This window comes from Protopterus annectens, chromosome 13.part0, assembly GCF_019279795.1.
Source record: "Protopterus annectens isolate FY-2018-M chromosome 13.part0, PAN1.0, whole genome shotgun sequence".
NCBI lineage: Eukaryota > Metazoa > Chordata > Ceratodontiformes > Protopteridae > Protopterus > Protopterus annectens.
The window spans coordinates 203,810,390-203,830,510 of NC_056747.1; the positions used below are offsets into that span (position 1 = coordinate 203,810,390).

The 20,121-nt window shown below is 39.4% G+C and overlaps 1 protein-coding gene across 7 annotated transcripts in view; it reads left to right on the top strand.

Moving 5' to 3' along the window:
• Positions 1-20,121, top strand: part of LOC122817706 (mucin-16-like) — a 261,441-nt gene that overhangs the window by 40,377 nt on the left and 200,943 nt on the right. For all 7 annotated transcript variants that reach the window (XM_044090777.1, XM_044090778.1, XM_044090780.1 and 4 more), the window contains exon 2: positions 15,633-15,743. In XM_044090777.1, the coding sequence (XP_043946712.1) occupies positions 15,633-15,743 (111 nt within the window). The remainder of the gene's footprint in view (positions 1-15,632; positions 15,744-20,121) is intronic.

Genomic DNA, 20,121 nt, shown 5'->3' on the forward strand with positions numbered 1-20,121 from the left:
GAGAAGAAATGACATTAAATCTTACTCCAGAAAAAACTACTACAATTATGTTCACCTCAACAAGGCAAACAAATGTACCAATGACATACACCTCAGAAACTTCTATAGTCTCTTCTGCTATAACCTTAAAAAGCACAACAGCTGAAAGTACATACTCTTTTGGAAGAGTTGAAACAGCCACTTCAAGTACAACCAGTCAAACAAGGACTGCACAGTCAGCAGCTTCATTACAGGCAAGATCAGAAAAAAGTTCAGCAAGTCTGGAAATGTCTGTTTTGCCATCTATAACACAAGAACCAAGTACAATGACATCAACTTTCACAAAACAAAGCATGACACCAGAATCAACCACAGCATCAGTAATGCCTTTTCCCGAAACACTTAGCAAAATAACATTAACACCAACACAGGGAACAAGAATTCCTGAAACATCTCCATTAGTAACTTTTACTGTGTCTTCTATTCCAACCTCTGAAAGCACATTAGGAGAAACAACTACTTACTTTAGAAGTCATGGAGCAGCTGTTACAAGTACCACCAATCCTTCAGGCTCAATAAAATCAACATCTGTATTACAGACATCACTGGAAACTGTTTCATCCCATGAGGCAATTAATATTCTGCCCATATCAACAGAAGAAACATTTACAATGGTGCCAACCTCCACCAGAAAAATGACTGTAACTATGAGTGAAACAGTGTCTGCATTCTCAGCACCATCTAGTCCTCAGGTATCAACTACAGTAGCAGCAACAACGATTTCTAATGTTCCATCGAGCACATCACAGGAAACATCTCTAACAAGCACAACTGCAGAAATAACTTCAACAGTGGCATCTCCTTCTTTACAACCAACATCTACAATTAAGTTAACTTCAGTAGAGGAAATTAATACAACTAGAATATCTACAGCAGAAACTACTACATTTCCTAATACGGTTGTAGCGGCAAGCAGCTTTACAGAGAGTACACGTTCCTCTGAGACTTCTAGATTAACTAGTTTAAGTGCATCTGGCATGTCAGGCATTGCAGGGTCACAAACTACCTTAGTGATGTCATCAACACTTGAACCAACCACTGAGGCAGTCCTATCCACCACAGAAACAAAAGTGATTACAGGTGAAACACCAGCTGTGTCAATAGAGTCTAGTACGCAGCAAGGGTCTACATCATCAGCAGTCACTTATAATATTCCATCAAGCATTTCCCTAGAAACTTCTCCTGTGACAATCACAGCAGCAGAAGCAACCACAGCTTCAGTAAGTCCTACTCCAGGTTCAGTAAGTCCTACTACAGGTACAACAAATAAAATAACATTGATATCAGTGCAACAAAGAAGTATTCCAACACTTTCATCAAAAGAAACAAGTGCCTCCTCAACTGTAACTTTAGCAAGCACAGTAGCAGAGAGTTTGATTCCCACTATAGCAACTGAACCAACCACAAGTACATCAGGTGAAAGAAGTTCTGTACAATCAACAACCATTTCCATGATGTCATCAGAAACAATTTCAACAAGTGAGAAGACACCTTTCCTGTCAATCACAACCAAAGAGCCAATTACTGTGGCATCAACATTCACTAAAGAAAAAGCAGTTATTACAAGTGAAATGGCAGCAGCTTCAGTTCTGCCTAGTGCACAGCCTGGAAGTACATCTGTCTCAGCAGTGACATCCTTTACTCCATCTAGTACACCAGAAGGAACTTCCATTGTTTCTAGAACAACAGCAGGAACGACTGCATCAGTAACTCCTAATCCAGAAACAAGTAACAGAATACTGTTACCATCAACCCAGGAAACAATTATATTCACAGCATTCCCATCACAAAATACAACAACAGTTACTCCAGCCTTAACAAGCAGAGTAACAGAGAGTACAATGTCAGCTGTAACAAGTGAAGTAACAAGCGTAAGTACATCTGGTATAACAAGTATTTTACAGTCAGAAACCATTTCAGTTATTTCATCAGAAGGAACTTCATCAAGTGAGAAGACATCAGTTCTGTCAACTAAAACCCAAGAACCAACCACAGCAGCATCAACATCCACCAAGGAGACAAGTGTTATAAGTGAAACAACAACAGAAGGTTTAGTACTGCCTAGTGCAAAAAAAGGGATTATATCATTGTCAGCAATGACATCAAATGTTCCACTGAGTGCACCTCAGGCAACTTCCCCTGTGACTAATACACCCCCAGAAGTGACCACAGCATCAGAGACTCGTACTCCAGAAACAACTAGCTCAATAATAGAAAAATCAACACATGAGACAAGTAAGCTAACATCTACAACAGAAAGTACCACGGTGCCTTCAACCACAGAGTCTGAAAGCACCATGGCAGAGGGTGGTACTTCACCTGCATTAAGTGAAGCAGCTACCACTAGTTCGCTTGTGTTAGGCACAACTTTGTACTCAACAGCTCCATTAGGGGTGACATCAGAAATAAGTTTTCTAAGTGGCAACACTATTTCATCAACTAAACTACAAGAACATATCACTGTGGCACCAACATCAACCAAACAATCAACTATAATAACTAGTCAAACAACACCTACATCAGAAACAAAACTACAAACACAGGGAATATTGATGATCCCAAGTAGTTTGCCTCAGACATCAGCTCCTCTGCCAGCTGTAACAGAAGAAATCATTGCTCACTCTCAGATTCCTGTTGGGCAGGGACCATCCTGGAATTTAACTACCTTGTCTTCAACCACAATACCTCCTTCTACACCTGTTGTGCCAGTGATATCTACTGTTCTGTCAAGAACTTCAGAAGAAAGTTCCCCTTCGGCAAAGACATCAGCAGAATTACCTATAACTTCAGTAACTGTTACTTCAAAAACAACTACCAAAACTATGCTAACATCAGCACAGAAAGAAAGTATATTAACAACATCCAGATTACAACTGAGTACAGTGCCTCTGATTTCAGCTTTAGAAACAACAATAGCTGGAAGCACTCCTTCCACTGCAACAACTGAAGTATTTGGCACACGTAGTTCTGGTATAACAGGCACAACACAGTTAACAAGTAACATAGTGATGTCACCAGAAACAAGTGAGAAAACTTCATCTTTGTTCACCTTAACAAAAGAAACAACCACTGAGCCATCAACATCCACCAGCAGAGCTACTAAGATTCCAAGTGAAACATCAATAACAGTTTCAGCATTGTCTAGTGTACAGCAGGAAACATCATCTGCAACAGGGGTGTCTAGTGTTCCATCAAGTACGTTGCTTGTAACTTCATATCCTACAAGCACACTAGCAGAAATAATAACATCATTAACTCCTTCACCAGAAACCACTACCACAATAATGTTAACTTCATCAGGGAGACCATTTGTATTAACAGCATCTACTTCAGAAATGGCTACAGTGCCTTCCACTGTAACCTTGAAAAGCACATCAGCAGAAAGTATAACCTCTTCTACAACAACTGAAGCATTTACTTTGAGTGTTATCAGCACTGCACAGTTAACAGCTTCATCAGAAACATCATCAGAAAAAAGTTCAGCAAATACAGAAACTTCTGTTTTGTCATCCACAAAACAAGCACCAAGCACAATGACATCAGCTTTCACAAAACAAAGCCTAAATCCAGAAGCAACCACATCAGTCTCCCCTACTCCAGAAACAACTAGCAGAACAATGCTAACAATAACGCATGAAATTCCAACAACATCCCCGTTAATAACCTTTACTGTGCCTTCTATTCCAACCTCTGAAAGCACATTAGGAGAAAGCACTACTTCTTTACGGAGTCCTGGAGCAGCTGTGACAGGTACCACTAATCCTTCAGGCTCAATAAAATTGACATCTGCATTACAGACATCATTTGAAACTGTTTCATCCCATGAGGCAATTAATATTCTGCCCACATCAACAGAAGAAACATCTACAATGGCGCCGACCTCCACCAGAGAAACAACTGTAACTATGAATGAAACAGTGTCTGCATTGATAGCACCATCTAGTTCTCAGGTAGCAACTACAGTAGCAGCAACAGTAATTTCTAATGTTCCATCGAACACATCACAGGAAACTTCTACTCTAACAAGCACAATTGCAGAAATAACTTCAACAGTGGTATCTCCTTCCTTACAACCAAAATCAACAGTTATGTTGGCATTAACAGAGGAAATTAGTATGAGTACGGCTTCTACATCAGAAAGTACTACATTTCCTTCTACTGTAGTGTCTGCAAGCAATGCAGCAGAGAGCACAGCTTCCTCTGGGACACAAGGATTGACTAGTGTAAACGCATACGCAATTAGAAGCAGTGCAAACTCACCAACTACTTTAGTGATGGCATCAGAAACAAGTTCTGCAAGTGAGAAAACTTCTGCTTTTCCATCTACAACATATGGGCCAGCTAGTGTGGCTGTGTTGTCCACCACAGAAACAAAAGAGATTACAGGTGAAACCCCAACAGTATCAGTAGAGTTTAGTGCACAGCAAAGGCCTACATCATCAGTAGCGACAACAAATATTCCCTCAAGCATTTCTCAAGAAGGTTCCACTGTGACAATCACAGGAGCAGAAGTGACCACAACATCAGTAACTCATACACCAGGGGCAACAACTACAATAATGTTAACATCGGCAAAAGAAAGAAGCATTCCTACAGTCTCATCAAAGGAAATGACTGCATTTTCCACTCTAACTTTAGCAAGCACAGTAGCAGAACAAACCATGAGTTCTGTACCTCTTACTCCAGGAACAACAAATACATTCATTTTAACATCACTGCAAGAAAGAAGCATTCCTGCATTCACATCAGAAGAAACTTCTACCTCTTCCAGTCTAACTTTAGCAAACAGAGTAACAGAGAGTCTGACTCCTGTGGTAACAAGTGAACTGGTCACCAGTACATCTGTTATAACAGGCGGTGCACAGTCAACAAGTATTACCCAGATGTCAACAGAAACAATGTCAACAAGTCAGAAGGTATCTGTTTTCTCAATGACGGCTAAGGAACCAACCTCAGAGGCATTGACTTCAGTATCAGCTTTACCAGTGATATCTTCTGTCCCTTCCAGTATATCACAGAAAAGTTCCAATTTGACAAACATATCTCCAGAATTAACCACAACATCAGTATCTTTTACTCATGAAACAGCTAACATAATGCTATTATCGACCCAGGAAACAGGTACAGTAACATCATCCACATTAACAGGTGCTACAGTTCCTTCTGTTTCATCCTTAGAAACTAGTGTATCAGGAAGTTCTACTTCTGCTGCCACAACTGAAGTAGCTAGCCCAAAATATTCTGGTATAGAAAGCAGTACACAGTCATTAAAGACTACTGTAACAGCAAAAGGAACAATGATGCTGGTAACATCTACTCCCAAAACTGCTAGCCCAGTAGTGTTAGAATCAACAAAGGAAACCAGCATGCCAGCATCCACATCAGAAACTACAGTGGTGTCTTCAACATTGACTTTAGCAAACACAGAGGTAAGAACATCTGGTACAATAAGCACTGCTCAGTCCACCACTGCTTTAGAGATATTACCAGTAGCAAGTCTGACAAGTGAGAAAACACCTGCTTTGTCAACCATAATGAAAGAACCAACCACTAAGACTCCAGCATTAAGCGAAGAAGTAAATGCGATTACAAGTGAAACGAGACCACTTTCTAGTACGCAGAAAGAGATCAAGTCAACATCAGTGGTGACATCACCTCCTGAACTTCCTACAGAGGGAACACAAAGTACAGCAGTTTCAACACATGCAGCAGAAACTATGATACCAACATCTGTGTTTCAAACTACTACACTTCCTTTCAGCGCGCCAGTGGACAATATCATAAAAACTAGCACTACACCAGAATTGACAACAGGAAGTCCTATTTTGTCTGCCATAACAGAATCAATCACCATGCCATCAGCACTCTCAAAAGAAGCAATTACAGTAACAAGTGACACAACAGCATTAACAGCATCATCATCCTCTGTGACATCTAATATTCCAACAAGTACTTCACAGGAAACTTCCAGTCAGACAACCATAATAGGAAATGCAACATTTGTATTAACACCTCCTAATCAAGGAAAAACTGGCACCAAATTGTTCACATCAACACAGGAAACAGGAGTATCAGCAGTTTCCATATTGGAAACAACAATAGAACCTTCCAGTACAATTATAGCAAGCCGAGAAGCAGAAAGCACATCTGCATCTTTGGTACCTCATCCAGCTAGCGCAAGTGTAACTACTGCAACAACCATGATGCAGTCAACATCTTTAGCGATGTCACCAGAAACAAGTTCAGCCAGTGAGAAAACTTCTATTGCTTCAACCATAACAAAAGTACCAATCAGCATAACATTGGCATCCACTGAACGGACAACTGAATTACTCAGTGGAACAACAGCATCTGTTTCAGTACCATTTACTGTACAGCAAGAGATTGCATCAGCTTCAACAGTCTCCGCTAATGTTCCATTAAGTGCAACACAAGCAACCTCTGCTCTGATTAGCATACCAGAAGAAGTAACCACGACAATGCTAACTGCTACTGGAGAGACAGTTACCTCAGAGGTCTTAACATCAACACAGAAATCAAGCACACTAGCTGTATCTACATCAGAAAGTACAAATGCACCCTTCAGTGAAGTCTCAGAAAAATATATTTCCACTACCACAAGAGAACCATCTGGAAGTATTGCTTCCACTTTTACAACAAAACCTGCTACTGTAAATACAACCAGCATAACAAGCCCTGTGCAATTAACAATTTCTTTTGAGATGCCATTAGAAAAAGGTACAGCACAAGCAACATCTGCAATGCCACTGACGTCCAATGGAGAAAGTATTGTCATAACAAATCAGAGTATAGGAACAGATACATCACAGTCTGGTATGCTGTTAGAGTCTACATCACTAAATGCTAGCACATCTTCCATACTTTCTGCAGGAGAAACAACAAGCTCTGCAATTTCAATACTTGCCACAGAAACAACAGTTCCATCACAAGTTCTAGAAGGTACTACATTAAATTTGAGTGCGGAAATGGACACCATTATATCATCTGGCACTACGCGTAAAAAGATAACAGAAATGACTTCTCCCCTGAAAGAGGAACTGCAGACAAATATCCCATCAAGTATGTCACAAGAAAGTTCTTCTGTATCAGTTGTGCTAACTGAAGAAACCATAACATCTGGTGTCTCTTCTGGAGAAAAACTCAGCACAACAAAGATAACATCTGACTTCAAGGCATCACCCACTGTGGGACTAACTTCCATGCCCTTACAAACAGAAGAGAGTATTACTCTTAAAATGGGTCCTTCAGGTATTTCTACACAGGTATCAACAACAGCTCCAACAGAAACTAAAATAACAAAACATGGGACAACAGCAGTGGAGGAGTTATCCAGTAATTATCCCGTAACAACATCTCTCCCATTTGTGACAGAACATGTAATTGCACAGTCTCAGATTCCAGCTGGTCAAGGACCATCCTGGAATTTAACTACTTTGTCATCAACATGGATACCTAGCACTTCAGAAAAGCTGACAGTACTACAAGAAAGTACATCTCAAAGAAGTTCTTCTGTAACTGAGAGTATGATTAATGAAAAACCCACAGGAAAAGCAACAAGCATACCTAAGCTACCAACTGTAATATCAATGATCCCTGAAGTTACAACAAAGCAATCTAGTATAGCAAGGGAAAGCACTCTAATGGCAGTCTCTACTGCAGTTTCTATAGAAGAAACAAGCAGTGTTCTTATAACTGAAGAAGGTAGAACCTTTGATGTTACAAGTGCAGTACCAGAGGTAACATTGACGTGGTCTACTGTTATACCAGTTACAACTAACACATCTCCAAACTCATCACAGGGAACAATTACGTCAAGCAGTGAAACTGCTGCACAGGCAATGGCTCAGTCCTTTACAACAGAGGGATCTATTTCTGAAACAAGTTCTGCTTTAGGTGAGGTCAGCACATCATTAAGACCCTCTGAAGTTACAAATGGTCCAGCATTCTCAGTACTGACTAGAACAGCAACATCAAAGACATCTGCAGCACATGTAATTTATTTATCCTTGCCTACAGAAGCAGGCAGCACAATAGAATCTAGAACACTAGAAACTACACAACCATCTACAGCAACGCCAGTACACTCATCGATGTATACAGTAGAAACAAAAGAGATAACAAATGAGTCTGCAAATACTGCACCACTGACAACAATAACCAAACTGCCACAGTTTGTAACTGAACAAGTCATGACACAGTCCCAAAGTCCATCCAGTTATGGACATCCTTGGAATTTAACCACTTTGCCTGTTACAATAATATCAAGTACCACAGCAGAGTCTGTTACTGTTCAGCAAACACAACCCCAAGCCCAAACACCTGCAGAAAACAAGATCACTGTAAATGTTACAGAAGAAACAGCTACCATATCAAATATAATGTCTGCAGTGCAAACATTGTCAACCCATGAGACTAGCAAAACGTTATCTAATACAGCTACAGAAATCACATTGGCCACAGTTGTTTCATTAACTAAGTCTATGGAAATATTTACTTCACTTCATGAAATAAATGCTACAAATACTGCACAAACATCAAAACCTGCACAACCTTTCATCACAAGTTTGGTGACAGAGACAACAGAAGCACCATCAGCTATGACAACTATGGTTCTACTAAGTTCTGCACAGGAAACAACTACTGAAACAAGCCCTGGATTATCTGAGGTCACCACTGTAAATTCCACTGGAGAAATAAGTGGCACAACACCATCACCATTCTCAACATCTGAAACAAAAACTAGGACCTCACATTTTCATGAAACTACCCACATTAAAATTAGTTCACCAGCTGAAAGCATATTGGGATCAATTCCCACTCTTTCTACATCATCCAACATTAGTGTGACATCATCTTTCACATCACAGAATTCCTCCACTATGATATCTGCCACACAATCAGAAACGATTACAACAATTCCAGTGCACACAATGGAACAACAGTCTACTTTATCTGCAGAAGCAAAAAGTGTTTCTTTGACTTATTTGGGTCAAAAGATAACATATCCTTTAAATACAACAGTAGCAGAAATTACTGAAGGTGGCATTGCTGCACAAAGCAATGTTCCTGTTAATCAAAATCCAGCAAGTAATGTTACTGTTTTTCCAACCACCACAGTTATCCACAGAAACACATACTCAGTCACAATACCAACAGCATCTGCATCACCATCATATTCATCATCCTCATCTTCACAACTGACAACAAAGGGAAACCAGTTGGCATCTACAAGTAAGAATAATTTTTCACTGTTTTTCTTTCTTTTGTCTTTCTGAAACTATGCCCATTGAAACAAGAAAAGTAAATGAAATCCCACTGCAGATTTAAATCCTGTATACATTTACTGAGTGTTATAACTTTTGTCAGTTTGGTTCTTGTACAGTAGCCGAAGGCAATTATTCATGACAAATATTTTAGAAAGCCATGATGATTTGCTAACACACAACAATGATATTGATAAAGTTATTTTTTTCATTTATATGTATCAACACCTTCTAATGATATAACTATCAGTACCTCAGTGTTTTGTTTTGATATGACAAATTACTGCTTTGAAAAATGTTACGCTCTTTTATTGAAACTCACTTGCTTTCTTATTCCTTAAGTACAATTGATTATTTTGAAAATAAAATTTGTTTGCCCACTGCAGTGAGCCACAGGTGAAAACATCTCTATGGAGCATATACTGACTTTGATTATAGGAACAGTCTGCAAAGCCACATTAGTGAATTTGTCTTAAGGGGAGATGAACCAGGAAGTTGACCAAACAAAATGTTTACAGTGGAACCAATGACAACAGAAAGTAAACACTTGTAACAAGGCTTATGGAAACTTGAACCTACAAAACAAAGGAGTGGCACATGTATTCAGGAATGAGAGGAGAAGCAGGATGGAGGGGGTGGGGGCATGCTAAAGGAAGTGCATAGTGAAAAGAGGCAATTATGGGTAGCATGCCTTTAAATACTGGTGGCTTAGCAGTGAAAGTGAAAAGGAAAAGTGACGTTGCTTGGGGAGTAGTTACTGTCTACGGGCCATGCCTCAGGGAGGGATAATAATAATCATATAATGAAAATGCAATGAACGTTTAAGGTTAAGAAACCAGAAACTATACAATTTCATGAAGATCAACTTTGAGACTTCCAAGTTATCATGCCCAGTTGTGCAAGCTACTGGTTTTGTGAAACTACTGCACCTCTTTTGCTGAGGTGCAGTGACTGTGATGTCCCACCCCAGAAAATAATTGTAATTTTATGTGAGATAATTTTAGGACTGCTTCATTGAACAATCAGCTTCGCACTGCTTATCTTCACAGAAATGTGCTTTATGGAACCAGACTATATACTCTGCAACTTACGTCTTATAGGGCTTGGTTTGTGAAGACATAACAATTTTGTGACAGATACTAGTGATGACTTAAAGACAAAAATTTTATTTCCAAATCAACTGAATATTTGTTTACAGTTGCAGGAATACTGCTGTTTTAACACCATATTAATATGTTATTTTAATATGATATATTCTAAATTATAGAAAAGAATAAGTAGGTAATATCCTCAAAAGCAGCATATCCCAGGATCATTGCTACAGTCTGCTGGGTGGTACTTCTAGATGTGTTCCTTTAAAAATCTTTGCCAAATGAAGTAGGCACCCTTTCTTCATGACATCAGGATTGTCTATCTGAGAAGACATTTGAAAAACCATTAACATGCATTTGGGTGATCAGCTTCAGTTATTCTGTGTCAGAGAGTTCCTTTAGTAACCTCCACATATTCCTAGAGGCAGCTATTGGGCCTGCATATCAAGCAGTATATGAGGGGCACAATCCCACTGCTGCTGAATGGCCCACTCTGCTTGTCCAAGGTGTACAGATCTCAGCACAGTGGTGTGGTGGTGAGGGAGTAACAATTACTTATTATTATATTACCATTGCAAGGGTCAGAGAGATTCACAGCTTGGTCACTGGTGTGGAGCCATGGACAGAGTCATTCATGGTACATACCATGAAAGTACCAGACTTCAACCAGCAACAGTCTTCTGCCACATCCATTATGGTTGACAGTTTTGTTTTGCTGGCCTAATCTGGGCAATATTTCATTTTACTGTGCAAGCAGAAGATAGTTCTTGAATTATACTGCTGTCAGTGTCTACAAAGAGATTTTGAATGATTTGGGATAGTGGCTCATTCAAGGATAGCGTACCTTCCTTAATGCATTGCATTGCATGGCCACAGTCATTGCTAAATTAATAGTTGGGAACATGTTGGTGTACTGTGCTATGAATCATTTTCACTCCCTCTGAACCAGCTATGGTAGTGATGACACTTATGTGAATGGAGAATCCTTCACCACAGATTCTGTGCACATGTACAGTAAGTAGTTGCATAAATGCATCTGTCCCCAAATCAAAAATAAACCTCTGTGATAAATCCAAATATAAACAGGCTCCACAAAAAAGGAAAAAGCCTATTGCATATCAAAATATATGTAAATTTTCAAATGCTAAATTTAACAGAGAACTCTAGTCCCTGATCAAATCAATCAAAGCCTGATAAAAAGCAAAAATAACAGCCCCGGCAAAAGACCATCATAAAACCTTCTTCAACTATGTTTGCCACCTCAGACACAATGCTCAAAACTGATGAGGGATAACAATAAACAATAGTACAAACAATGACTAAGAGGACGCAGTAAATCAACTAGTGGATACATTTAGCAACGTCTTCACTTGTCTCCCCCCACAGTTCCAAAACACATATCTCCATCCTCACCCTCCCTTCAAATCTCTTGGGAAGTAGTCCTCAAAGCAGGTTCAGGCACCTAGGCAGCGAGACATTTCCCTGTAGTACATTTGACTGGGGACACATGGCTGAAGTGACATTCAGCTGCAGAGAAATATGGCTGTTTGCAAATTCCCTGTGGGCAAAGAGAAGCACACACTGCCATGCTCACAGCTTTAATAGCCAAAGGTATGGTGGCAGAAGAAGTAATGAGTGTTGTGCTCATTGTAGAGTACATACTTATATAACTACAACATGTAGAAGTGTGCTGCAGCATGGAGGAAATCCTGCAGGCTTCTGTAGTCACATTTATGCTCCAGTATGCATTTTAGGTAATGTTCCCTAGACACTATGAAGGGGGAAGTGGTCCACACACTCCAATTATAAAGGCACTGCCCATTGTGCACTGCATTTTTACTGCCACTGACATGCCCTCTGGCCAGCCTGCTGCTGATGCCTGCCATATTGCCTGTTGTCACATGTTTCCTTGGGGACCATGGACATTGCTTTCCCCCTGTACATTTGGTTATTAAAGCTGTGGGAATGACAGTGTATGCTTCTCTTTGCCCACAGGGAATTTGCAAACAGCCATATTTCTCTGCAGCTGAATGTCACTTCAGCCATGTGTCCCCAGTCAAATGTACCACAGGGAAATGTCGTGCTGCCTAGGAGCCTGAACCCCCTCAAAGCACTATTCATGTTTCTATGAGGTCAGACAACATACTAGGTTACCTACTGGTCATCCTGAAACAGGACCTGTCAAACCCCGTTAAAAAGCTATTTAATATCAACATGCAAGGTGACATTTGTGCCAGATGAGTGGAGGACAGTAACAGCCATCTCCCTGTACAAAACTGGGGTATTAGCTGACCTGGGCAATTACAGGCCCATAAGCCTGACCACCTTCATCTGCAAGAGTATGCAAAGGATTATTGAGATTATTATGGGATTAATAAATAAGGACATAGGCAACCTACAAATTCTTGACCTAAGCCAGTTCAGTTTTGTCCATGGCAGGTCCTGCTTATTGAATCAGGTAGAAGAGAACGTTATTGAAGCAAAGAATAAAGGAACATCTGAATGCACCAGGTACCTAGACCCTGCAAAAGCATTCAACAGCATCCCACACATAGGTATAGTTGATAAACTCACCCAGCTAAATGTAAATTCCTATGTCGCTCAATGGAAAGCAAACTGGCATACAAAAAGAACTCAGAAAATAAGGTGGGGGACTCTACCTCCTCAACAAAGACCTGTTACTAGTGATGCAAATGAGCCCTTAAGGGCATACCCGTGTTTAACTACACTGCTTCGGAATGTTCATGACTTTTAACTTTTTTAAGTCTCTATGTAATAAATCATTGATGACCCCCCCCCCATGGAGTACTGATAAATAAAAAAATATAGTTTTACAAATAACATTTTTATCTTACTATTTATACTAACACTGGTCAATTGTTAGGATAAATTGTATATAATATATTATATTGCTGAGTATATTGGGAAAAAGATGCTAAGGATGAAGCTACCAGGTAACAGGAAAAGAGGAAGGCCTAAGATAAGGTTTATGGATGTGGTGGGAGAGGACATGCAGGTGGTTGGTGTGACAGAGCAAGATGCAGAGGACAGGAAGAAATGGAAACAGATGATCCGCTGTGGCGACACCTAATGGGAACAACTGAAAGAAGATGATGATGATGATGATTTATATATATATATATATATATATATATATATATATATATATATATACATATACATGCACACACACGCACACACACACACACACACACACACACACACACACACACACACACACACACACACACACACACACACACACTCACATACATCAGTTTGTTGAGCTGCGGTACATTTAGCCACAACTCAGTAAATATGATGCATTGACTCTGTAACCCATGACTCATTCTGATGAAGTCCTTATTCAGCATGGACAAAAGTGCTAAATGTCTTTTTATTAAATTTCTGTTAATTATACTTTCTGTAGTTTATTCTGTTGGTCCACTTAGTGCTCTAACATTGTGTATTGGTCCTAACATGATTTCACTTTCTTGTCTCTACCTCTTGTCTCTATTGCTGATTTTTTGTGTGAAAGATCACCTGTATTTGCTGCATTCAGTTATAAATTAGTGTTAAAAACTCAGTTTATTTGGTAGTAGATAAAAATGACAAAGTGTATCAGATGACGTGACTGGTTGAGTAACATACTGATTCTTGAACAAATCGCTAAGACTCTGTTTAACACTGTATCCTGAAGGAAATCACAAGTGCAGTGCGTTACACTTACAGCAAAATTGCCATATTGTGTTAATGAAGGACATGTGGATTAAACATTGGTTTAAGAACTGAAGACTTCATTCCAAGTTGTATCTAAACAGGTTCATAATGGCTCTACTTACTATATCTCTTACAGGTTTTTTTTCATTCTAGTTACATTTTGCTTAAAAAATTCAAGTGTATTTTTACTTTATTGAATGGGTCTGGATAAGTCATTGTTTACACAATGCTAATGATATCTTTTTGATTTCTGAAAGGTATTCCACTGGTTTTTGCTTCAATGTTTTACAACATATGTCTAATCTACTTTGAAACCATAGCTATCATGTATGTGTATTTAAATATATATTCGTAAATGTATTCCCATCTGTTGACCTTTTTTGAGTAGACTAAAAGTACAAACTATAGTAACCAGTGACAGATCAAAATCAGCTCCATTTTACTATACTAAAATAACTTACATTTGAATCATTGTAGGGTTAGTTAATATTAAAGCATCTGTACTTAACATAGAAGAAATAGTTGGTACAACACCCTTTTAATATTAACAGTAGAAACAATACCAATATCAAAAAGCAATACTATGCTGTCCAGTTTGGTAACAAAAATGACACAACTTGCAAGTTCTGCATCAACTGAGACAATGGTAAATGCCCAGTGGAACATTTTACATCTGTGGAAACATCAGCGGCAAGTGTGGGGCATTAGTTACATTGTTGCATAAACCTGCCTGAGAACTAACTAGCTAAACAAGTAAGACACCAACTGAAGGGCTGGAACTGATAGTTTCCACTTCAGAAGAAGCAATAATCACCACAAGTGTAACAAGACAGGCATCTGCTGTTCAGTCGACAACTGAGAAAACATCGTTAGTCATATTGTCAACATTAGGAGTATTCACAGTGCCTTCTGTAGCAGAAACACGCACTGCATGCTTCGTGAGGACATGTTGCACGGACCAGCTGTTGCACGGACATTTAGTTATGCACCACTCAAAATCACAAATGACAAAGCTAGCAGATTTGATAACTGAGACAACAGCTGAGTCTTCAAGTATTCTACCACTAGCATCAGCAATACTATCACTTATAACAGACCATATTCAAGCAAAGTCTCAGATCCCCAGTTAATCTCACCAGTCCCTTTTAACAACAGGAAGTTAGCTCCTTAGCAAATACTATATCAGGTAAATCAACCATTTCATCTTCAGTACGCTGAACACAATGCTTTCAACATTACCATACAATGTGTCTACAACTTGCACAATACAAACACCTCCATATCAGTTTCTTACTGCCGTAGAAATATTCTTGTTGATTCCAGGAGGTATAACATGACATATCTACAGTACCAAAAAGTGATTCTTTAGTGAGGGAAGCAATAACATTCTCAGCAAATACAACATTAGTAGAAATGACAGAAGAAAATATTGTAGTGAAAAAAATTCCTGCTGATCTCAATTCATATAATAATTTTACTTTTCTCCCTTCCTACACAGCTACACCTGGAAGCACATATTCTTCCGGATTGCCAACAAACGTGTTGCCTGCTGTCACGTCAATACCATCTACACAGACAACAACAACAGAAGCCCAATTAACATCGACAGGTAAGACATCACTAATATAATACAGTTAGCATTTTCATCTTTATTAATGAGGTTATTTACAAGTGTCTTGATCTTTACATTAGAGTACATGTTTTTAGCTGACATGCTCCTGGGATTTTACTACAATTCATTATTTTAGAACACAAGTTCTAATATAGACCTGCAAATAAGAGTTAAAAAGAAAAAAACACATTTGAGTTAGGATTCAAACTTACATTTTTGTATGAAGGCAAAAACCCGCTTATCGCCTGTCTTTGACACATAAACTCCTTACTTAATATAACAGGTTTTGAGGATGTTGCAGTTCAGTGAGGAAAAATAAATCCCAGTTCATGTGGTACAGGGTTTGATTCCCTCAGCCCTTATTTGCTTACTGTGTGATTTTGAGCAAATCACTTAAATCAGACATTGCATGTATATATATATATATATATGGATTCCATACACTAGATTGAAGGTTCACTACTTTGAAATAGTGTATGGAATGCACACTGCACTAAAGTACACTTACGCGAAGTTCAGTACAATGAACAGGCGTTGTACTGAACTTCGGTCCAGTACTCACGGACCTTAGGGTTAGGGCACCACAGGGCTATCCCCTTTCTATGACCCGTGCCCTAACCTTAAGGTCCGTGACGACTGCAGTGCAGTGAAGGACATAGCAATGTCCTCCACTATGGTGCGATAGTCACGAACCTTAGGGTTAGGGCATGGATTAGGGTAAGGGGATAGCTTTGCTAACTATCCCCTTACCCTAAATCATGCCCCAACCAAGTTCACTTTCATTAAAGGATCTGAGATGATGTTCATAGGTTCATAGGTTCATACTAGGCTATCTGCCCTAGGGCATTTATAAGCCTAGCCAGAGTGTGTTTGGCTTTCGCCACCCATTTTAAATTAATTTTGCTATGCCTTTTTTGAGGTTAGTATACTGTGCCTCTGTCTAACAGTGACACAGAAGTGATAGCTGGGGTAAACCTACGATCTCCCATCCACTCATCAAGATTCTTCTTGAAGAGAGTCAATGTGGGACTCTGCCTAACCTGGAATGGGATTTTATTCCAGAGTGAAGGGAGCCTCTGGGTTATGAATCTGTCCCTCCAGCATGTCCTATTTATTTCAGTGCTGAGGTTCAAGTCTCTCGAGCGCGTAGCTCGATGGGATTTGGATTTTCTGAGGTGCAGCATGTCCATTAATCCCGAGTTGGACATGGCTTTATACGTCAGGCACAGATCGCCTCTGAGCAGGCGGTATGCCACTGAGTAGAGCTGGAGTTTCTTTAACCGGGCAAAATATGGCATGTGTTTGAGCCCTTTGATCCTCTTGGTGAGGTACTTTTGGGGTCTTTTGTGTAAGTTAGAGAAACTGTTATACATTAGTTAAGTTAATATTAAACATATTTCAGAGTATTTAAAATAAATAAATGTCAGAGTATTTAAAATAAATGAATGGCAAGTTCCTGCATAAAATTACAGCTTAATATAGTCGATTAGCAGATAATGGATTAGCAGGCATTGGGTTAGAGAATGGCCTGTCGTGGTTTTATGTGCAATGGTTAAATAGGAAGTGCAGCTAATTACTGCACCTGATGTCTTTTCCCTTGAGTTTGCCACTAAGCATTGTCAGAAAAGTTAAATACTTCAAAAAAACATCCTAGAACATATCACAAAGCTCTGCTGTTTGCATAAAATTTAATGACAGCGTGACATTTTGCTGCATTAATACTTGTACGGGCATATTACTATCAAGGAAAAAAGTGTTCTAGTTGCGGACACTGTGTAATAATACCATATAAAGTTAATGCATTGAAGAAGTTACCCTTGGAAGTAGCTACCTCCTTGTATGAAGGATGAACCATATTGGTATTTATAATTCTGTGGATACATATTTTTACAAAGGGTCTGAAAATGAAATATAGTAGATCCAGTTGTGAATAAGTCCTCATGATATAAGTAACTGCTAAGAGACTGATACTTGATTGAACCAGTTCACATATTGAAGTACAATACTGTGACCAACTTCTGGTAACAGCAACTTACATGCTATCCAAGCTTTGTCCTACTGCACAGGAAGGGCTAAAAGGTGGTGGTGATGTTTCACTTTTCATCATAAACAGATGCACCTCAACACTGGTTAAACAATATCATGTGCTTGCACTTCTCCAGTCCAAATTACCATTGAATAATTTCTAAAAGTCCCAGTGTTTGCTGGGATCCTGAGTTTTATTTTTCTTTCAAAGGAGGCAGCTTTTTGGTCTGACCTGACCAGTGAGGACATTACATTGGGGGGGGGGGGGCAACATTCTCCCATTTTTATGAGGACCAGGTCACGGATGTTAGCACCCTCACTGGGCATAGAGACTAGTTGGTTCAGGGTGTTTGTGTTTACAAAGTTCATATCTCTCTGGGCTTGCATGTTTGGAATCATGTATAATTTCCAGTTTATAATGGATAGTTAAAGTCACCCATGAATATGGTGTTGGGTTGAAGGGAAAGTGTCTCTAGCATATTTAGGTATATGTTGCAGGTTTCCTGGGTAATAGTGGGGATCTATAGCTTGCAAAGATATAGTATGGGACTTTGCCTAAGGCAAACTTCCTCCTATTAAGTGACACTTGAGCAAATTTTCAAGGTCTCTCCAACCCAGAGAATACCACTGTCTCAAATGCAATACACAATTATGTGCCAAACTAATTGTAAATGAAGCCAGCTTTGCTGAGCCAGCAGATATAACAAATCTACTGGCCAACAAATTTAGCTCCAGCTTTACCCGCCCTCCCCTCAGAAACCCTTCAGGAAATACCCTCAACCATAACTCCATCCAATTATCATTAGGGAACAGGTCCTTAATGCACTGTCCAGAGCCAAGACCAATGTATTGATGGGTCCTGATATTTTCCCAGGACATCTCCTTAACAGTATGAAACAGGATCTCTTTAATCACTATTTAACTGTAGCCTAAAGACAGTCTTTGTGCCAAGCAAATGGAGGATTGCAACTGTCATCCGTCTGCATAACGGTGAGCCATCTATGGAACTGGGTAACTCAGACCCATACGTCTGACTAGTATTACATGCAAAGTCTTGAAAAGAATTATCATGAAAATGATAAAGAATGACACAGGAAACTATCAGACACTGGATCCATCCTAGTCTGGTTTCATCAAGGGCAACTGGAACCAAATGCTTTGCAAGTATGGTATGCTCGGCCAAACCATTAACGAATCATATTTAGTTTCCTTGTTCAAACCGGTTTCGGCTAAATGGTTTGAACAAGGAAACTAAATATTGTTACTCAATAAATATTTTATTACTATTTTGGATTTGAGTGTTTTTGTATTGCAATTGCTGGCCGTTGGTGTATGATTCATCAAGGACAAGTCATTCCTACTCAACCTGGTGGATTTCTTCAAGAACATCACCAAAGCAATGGATTAGGGTAAAATGGTGCATACAGCCTACCTTAACCTGGACAATGAATTTGACACAATATCAAACTTGGGCATTGTAGACAAACTCACAAAATTTGGTATAACCCACTATGTCACCCATTGGATAGCTATTTGGCTCAAAGTTAGGGCACAGGAAGTTTGGATGGGGGGTATACTTCCACAAAATGGCCAGTCACTAGATGAATTCCTCAAGGTTCCGCATCAGGGCTGTTCCTTTCTGAAATCTATTTCTCAGAAATCAAGACCAACTTCACAGGCCTCTGGCTGACCATATTTGTAGATGATTGCAAACTAGATGCAGTCATAGAATCTCTCAAAGACACAAATGCCATCCAAGAAGGCCCAGCACAGACAAATAACTGGTGTCATAGCCATAGTCTAAAACTCACTGCTAAGAAATGTATAATAGCATCCTTTGGGAAGACAGTTACCTCTGGAAATTAACACATTGAAGATACACCCTTACAAATATAGTCAGTCATTCTAGATTTGGGAGGGCATGTAGACAGTAACCTGGCTTTTGACCATCAGGTGTCTAGGGCAGTAAAGAAATCATTCTGTGCTGTGCAACTTATAAGCAAATGTATTACAAATTAGGTCCTAGGATGACATTGTTCCTCTGTACTTGGCCGTCAGTCATTGAATACAATACCCCCTTCAATATGTACATGACTGGGTATATACAACTGGAACACTAACAGAGGATGCTCACAAAAAGAATACAGGATATAAACATATCCTATGCTGACCACCTCAAAGCCATATCCTGGTAATCAGCTTCCTGCAGACTGCTGAGGTTCAGTCTTTCCTCGGCTGATAAAACATCCTCTGATTTCACTCTGATGGAGCTGTTTCATATCCACAAAATAAACAGCATCAAAAATGACTTGATCTAGGGACCTAAACATTGCCTACAACATAAAAAGGA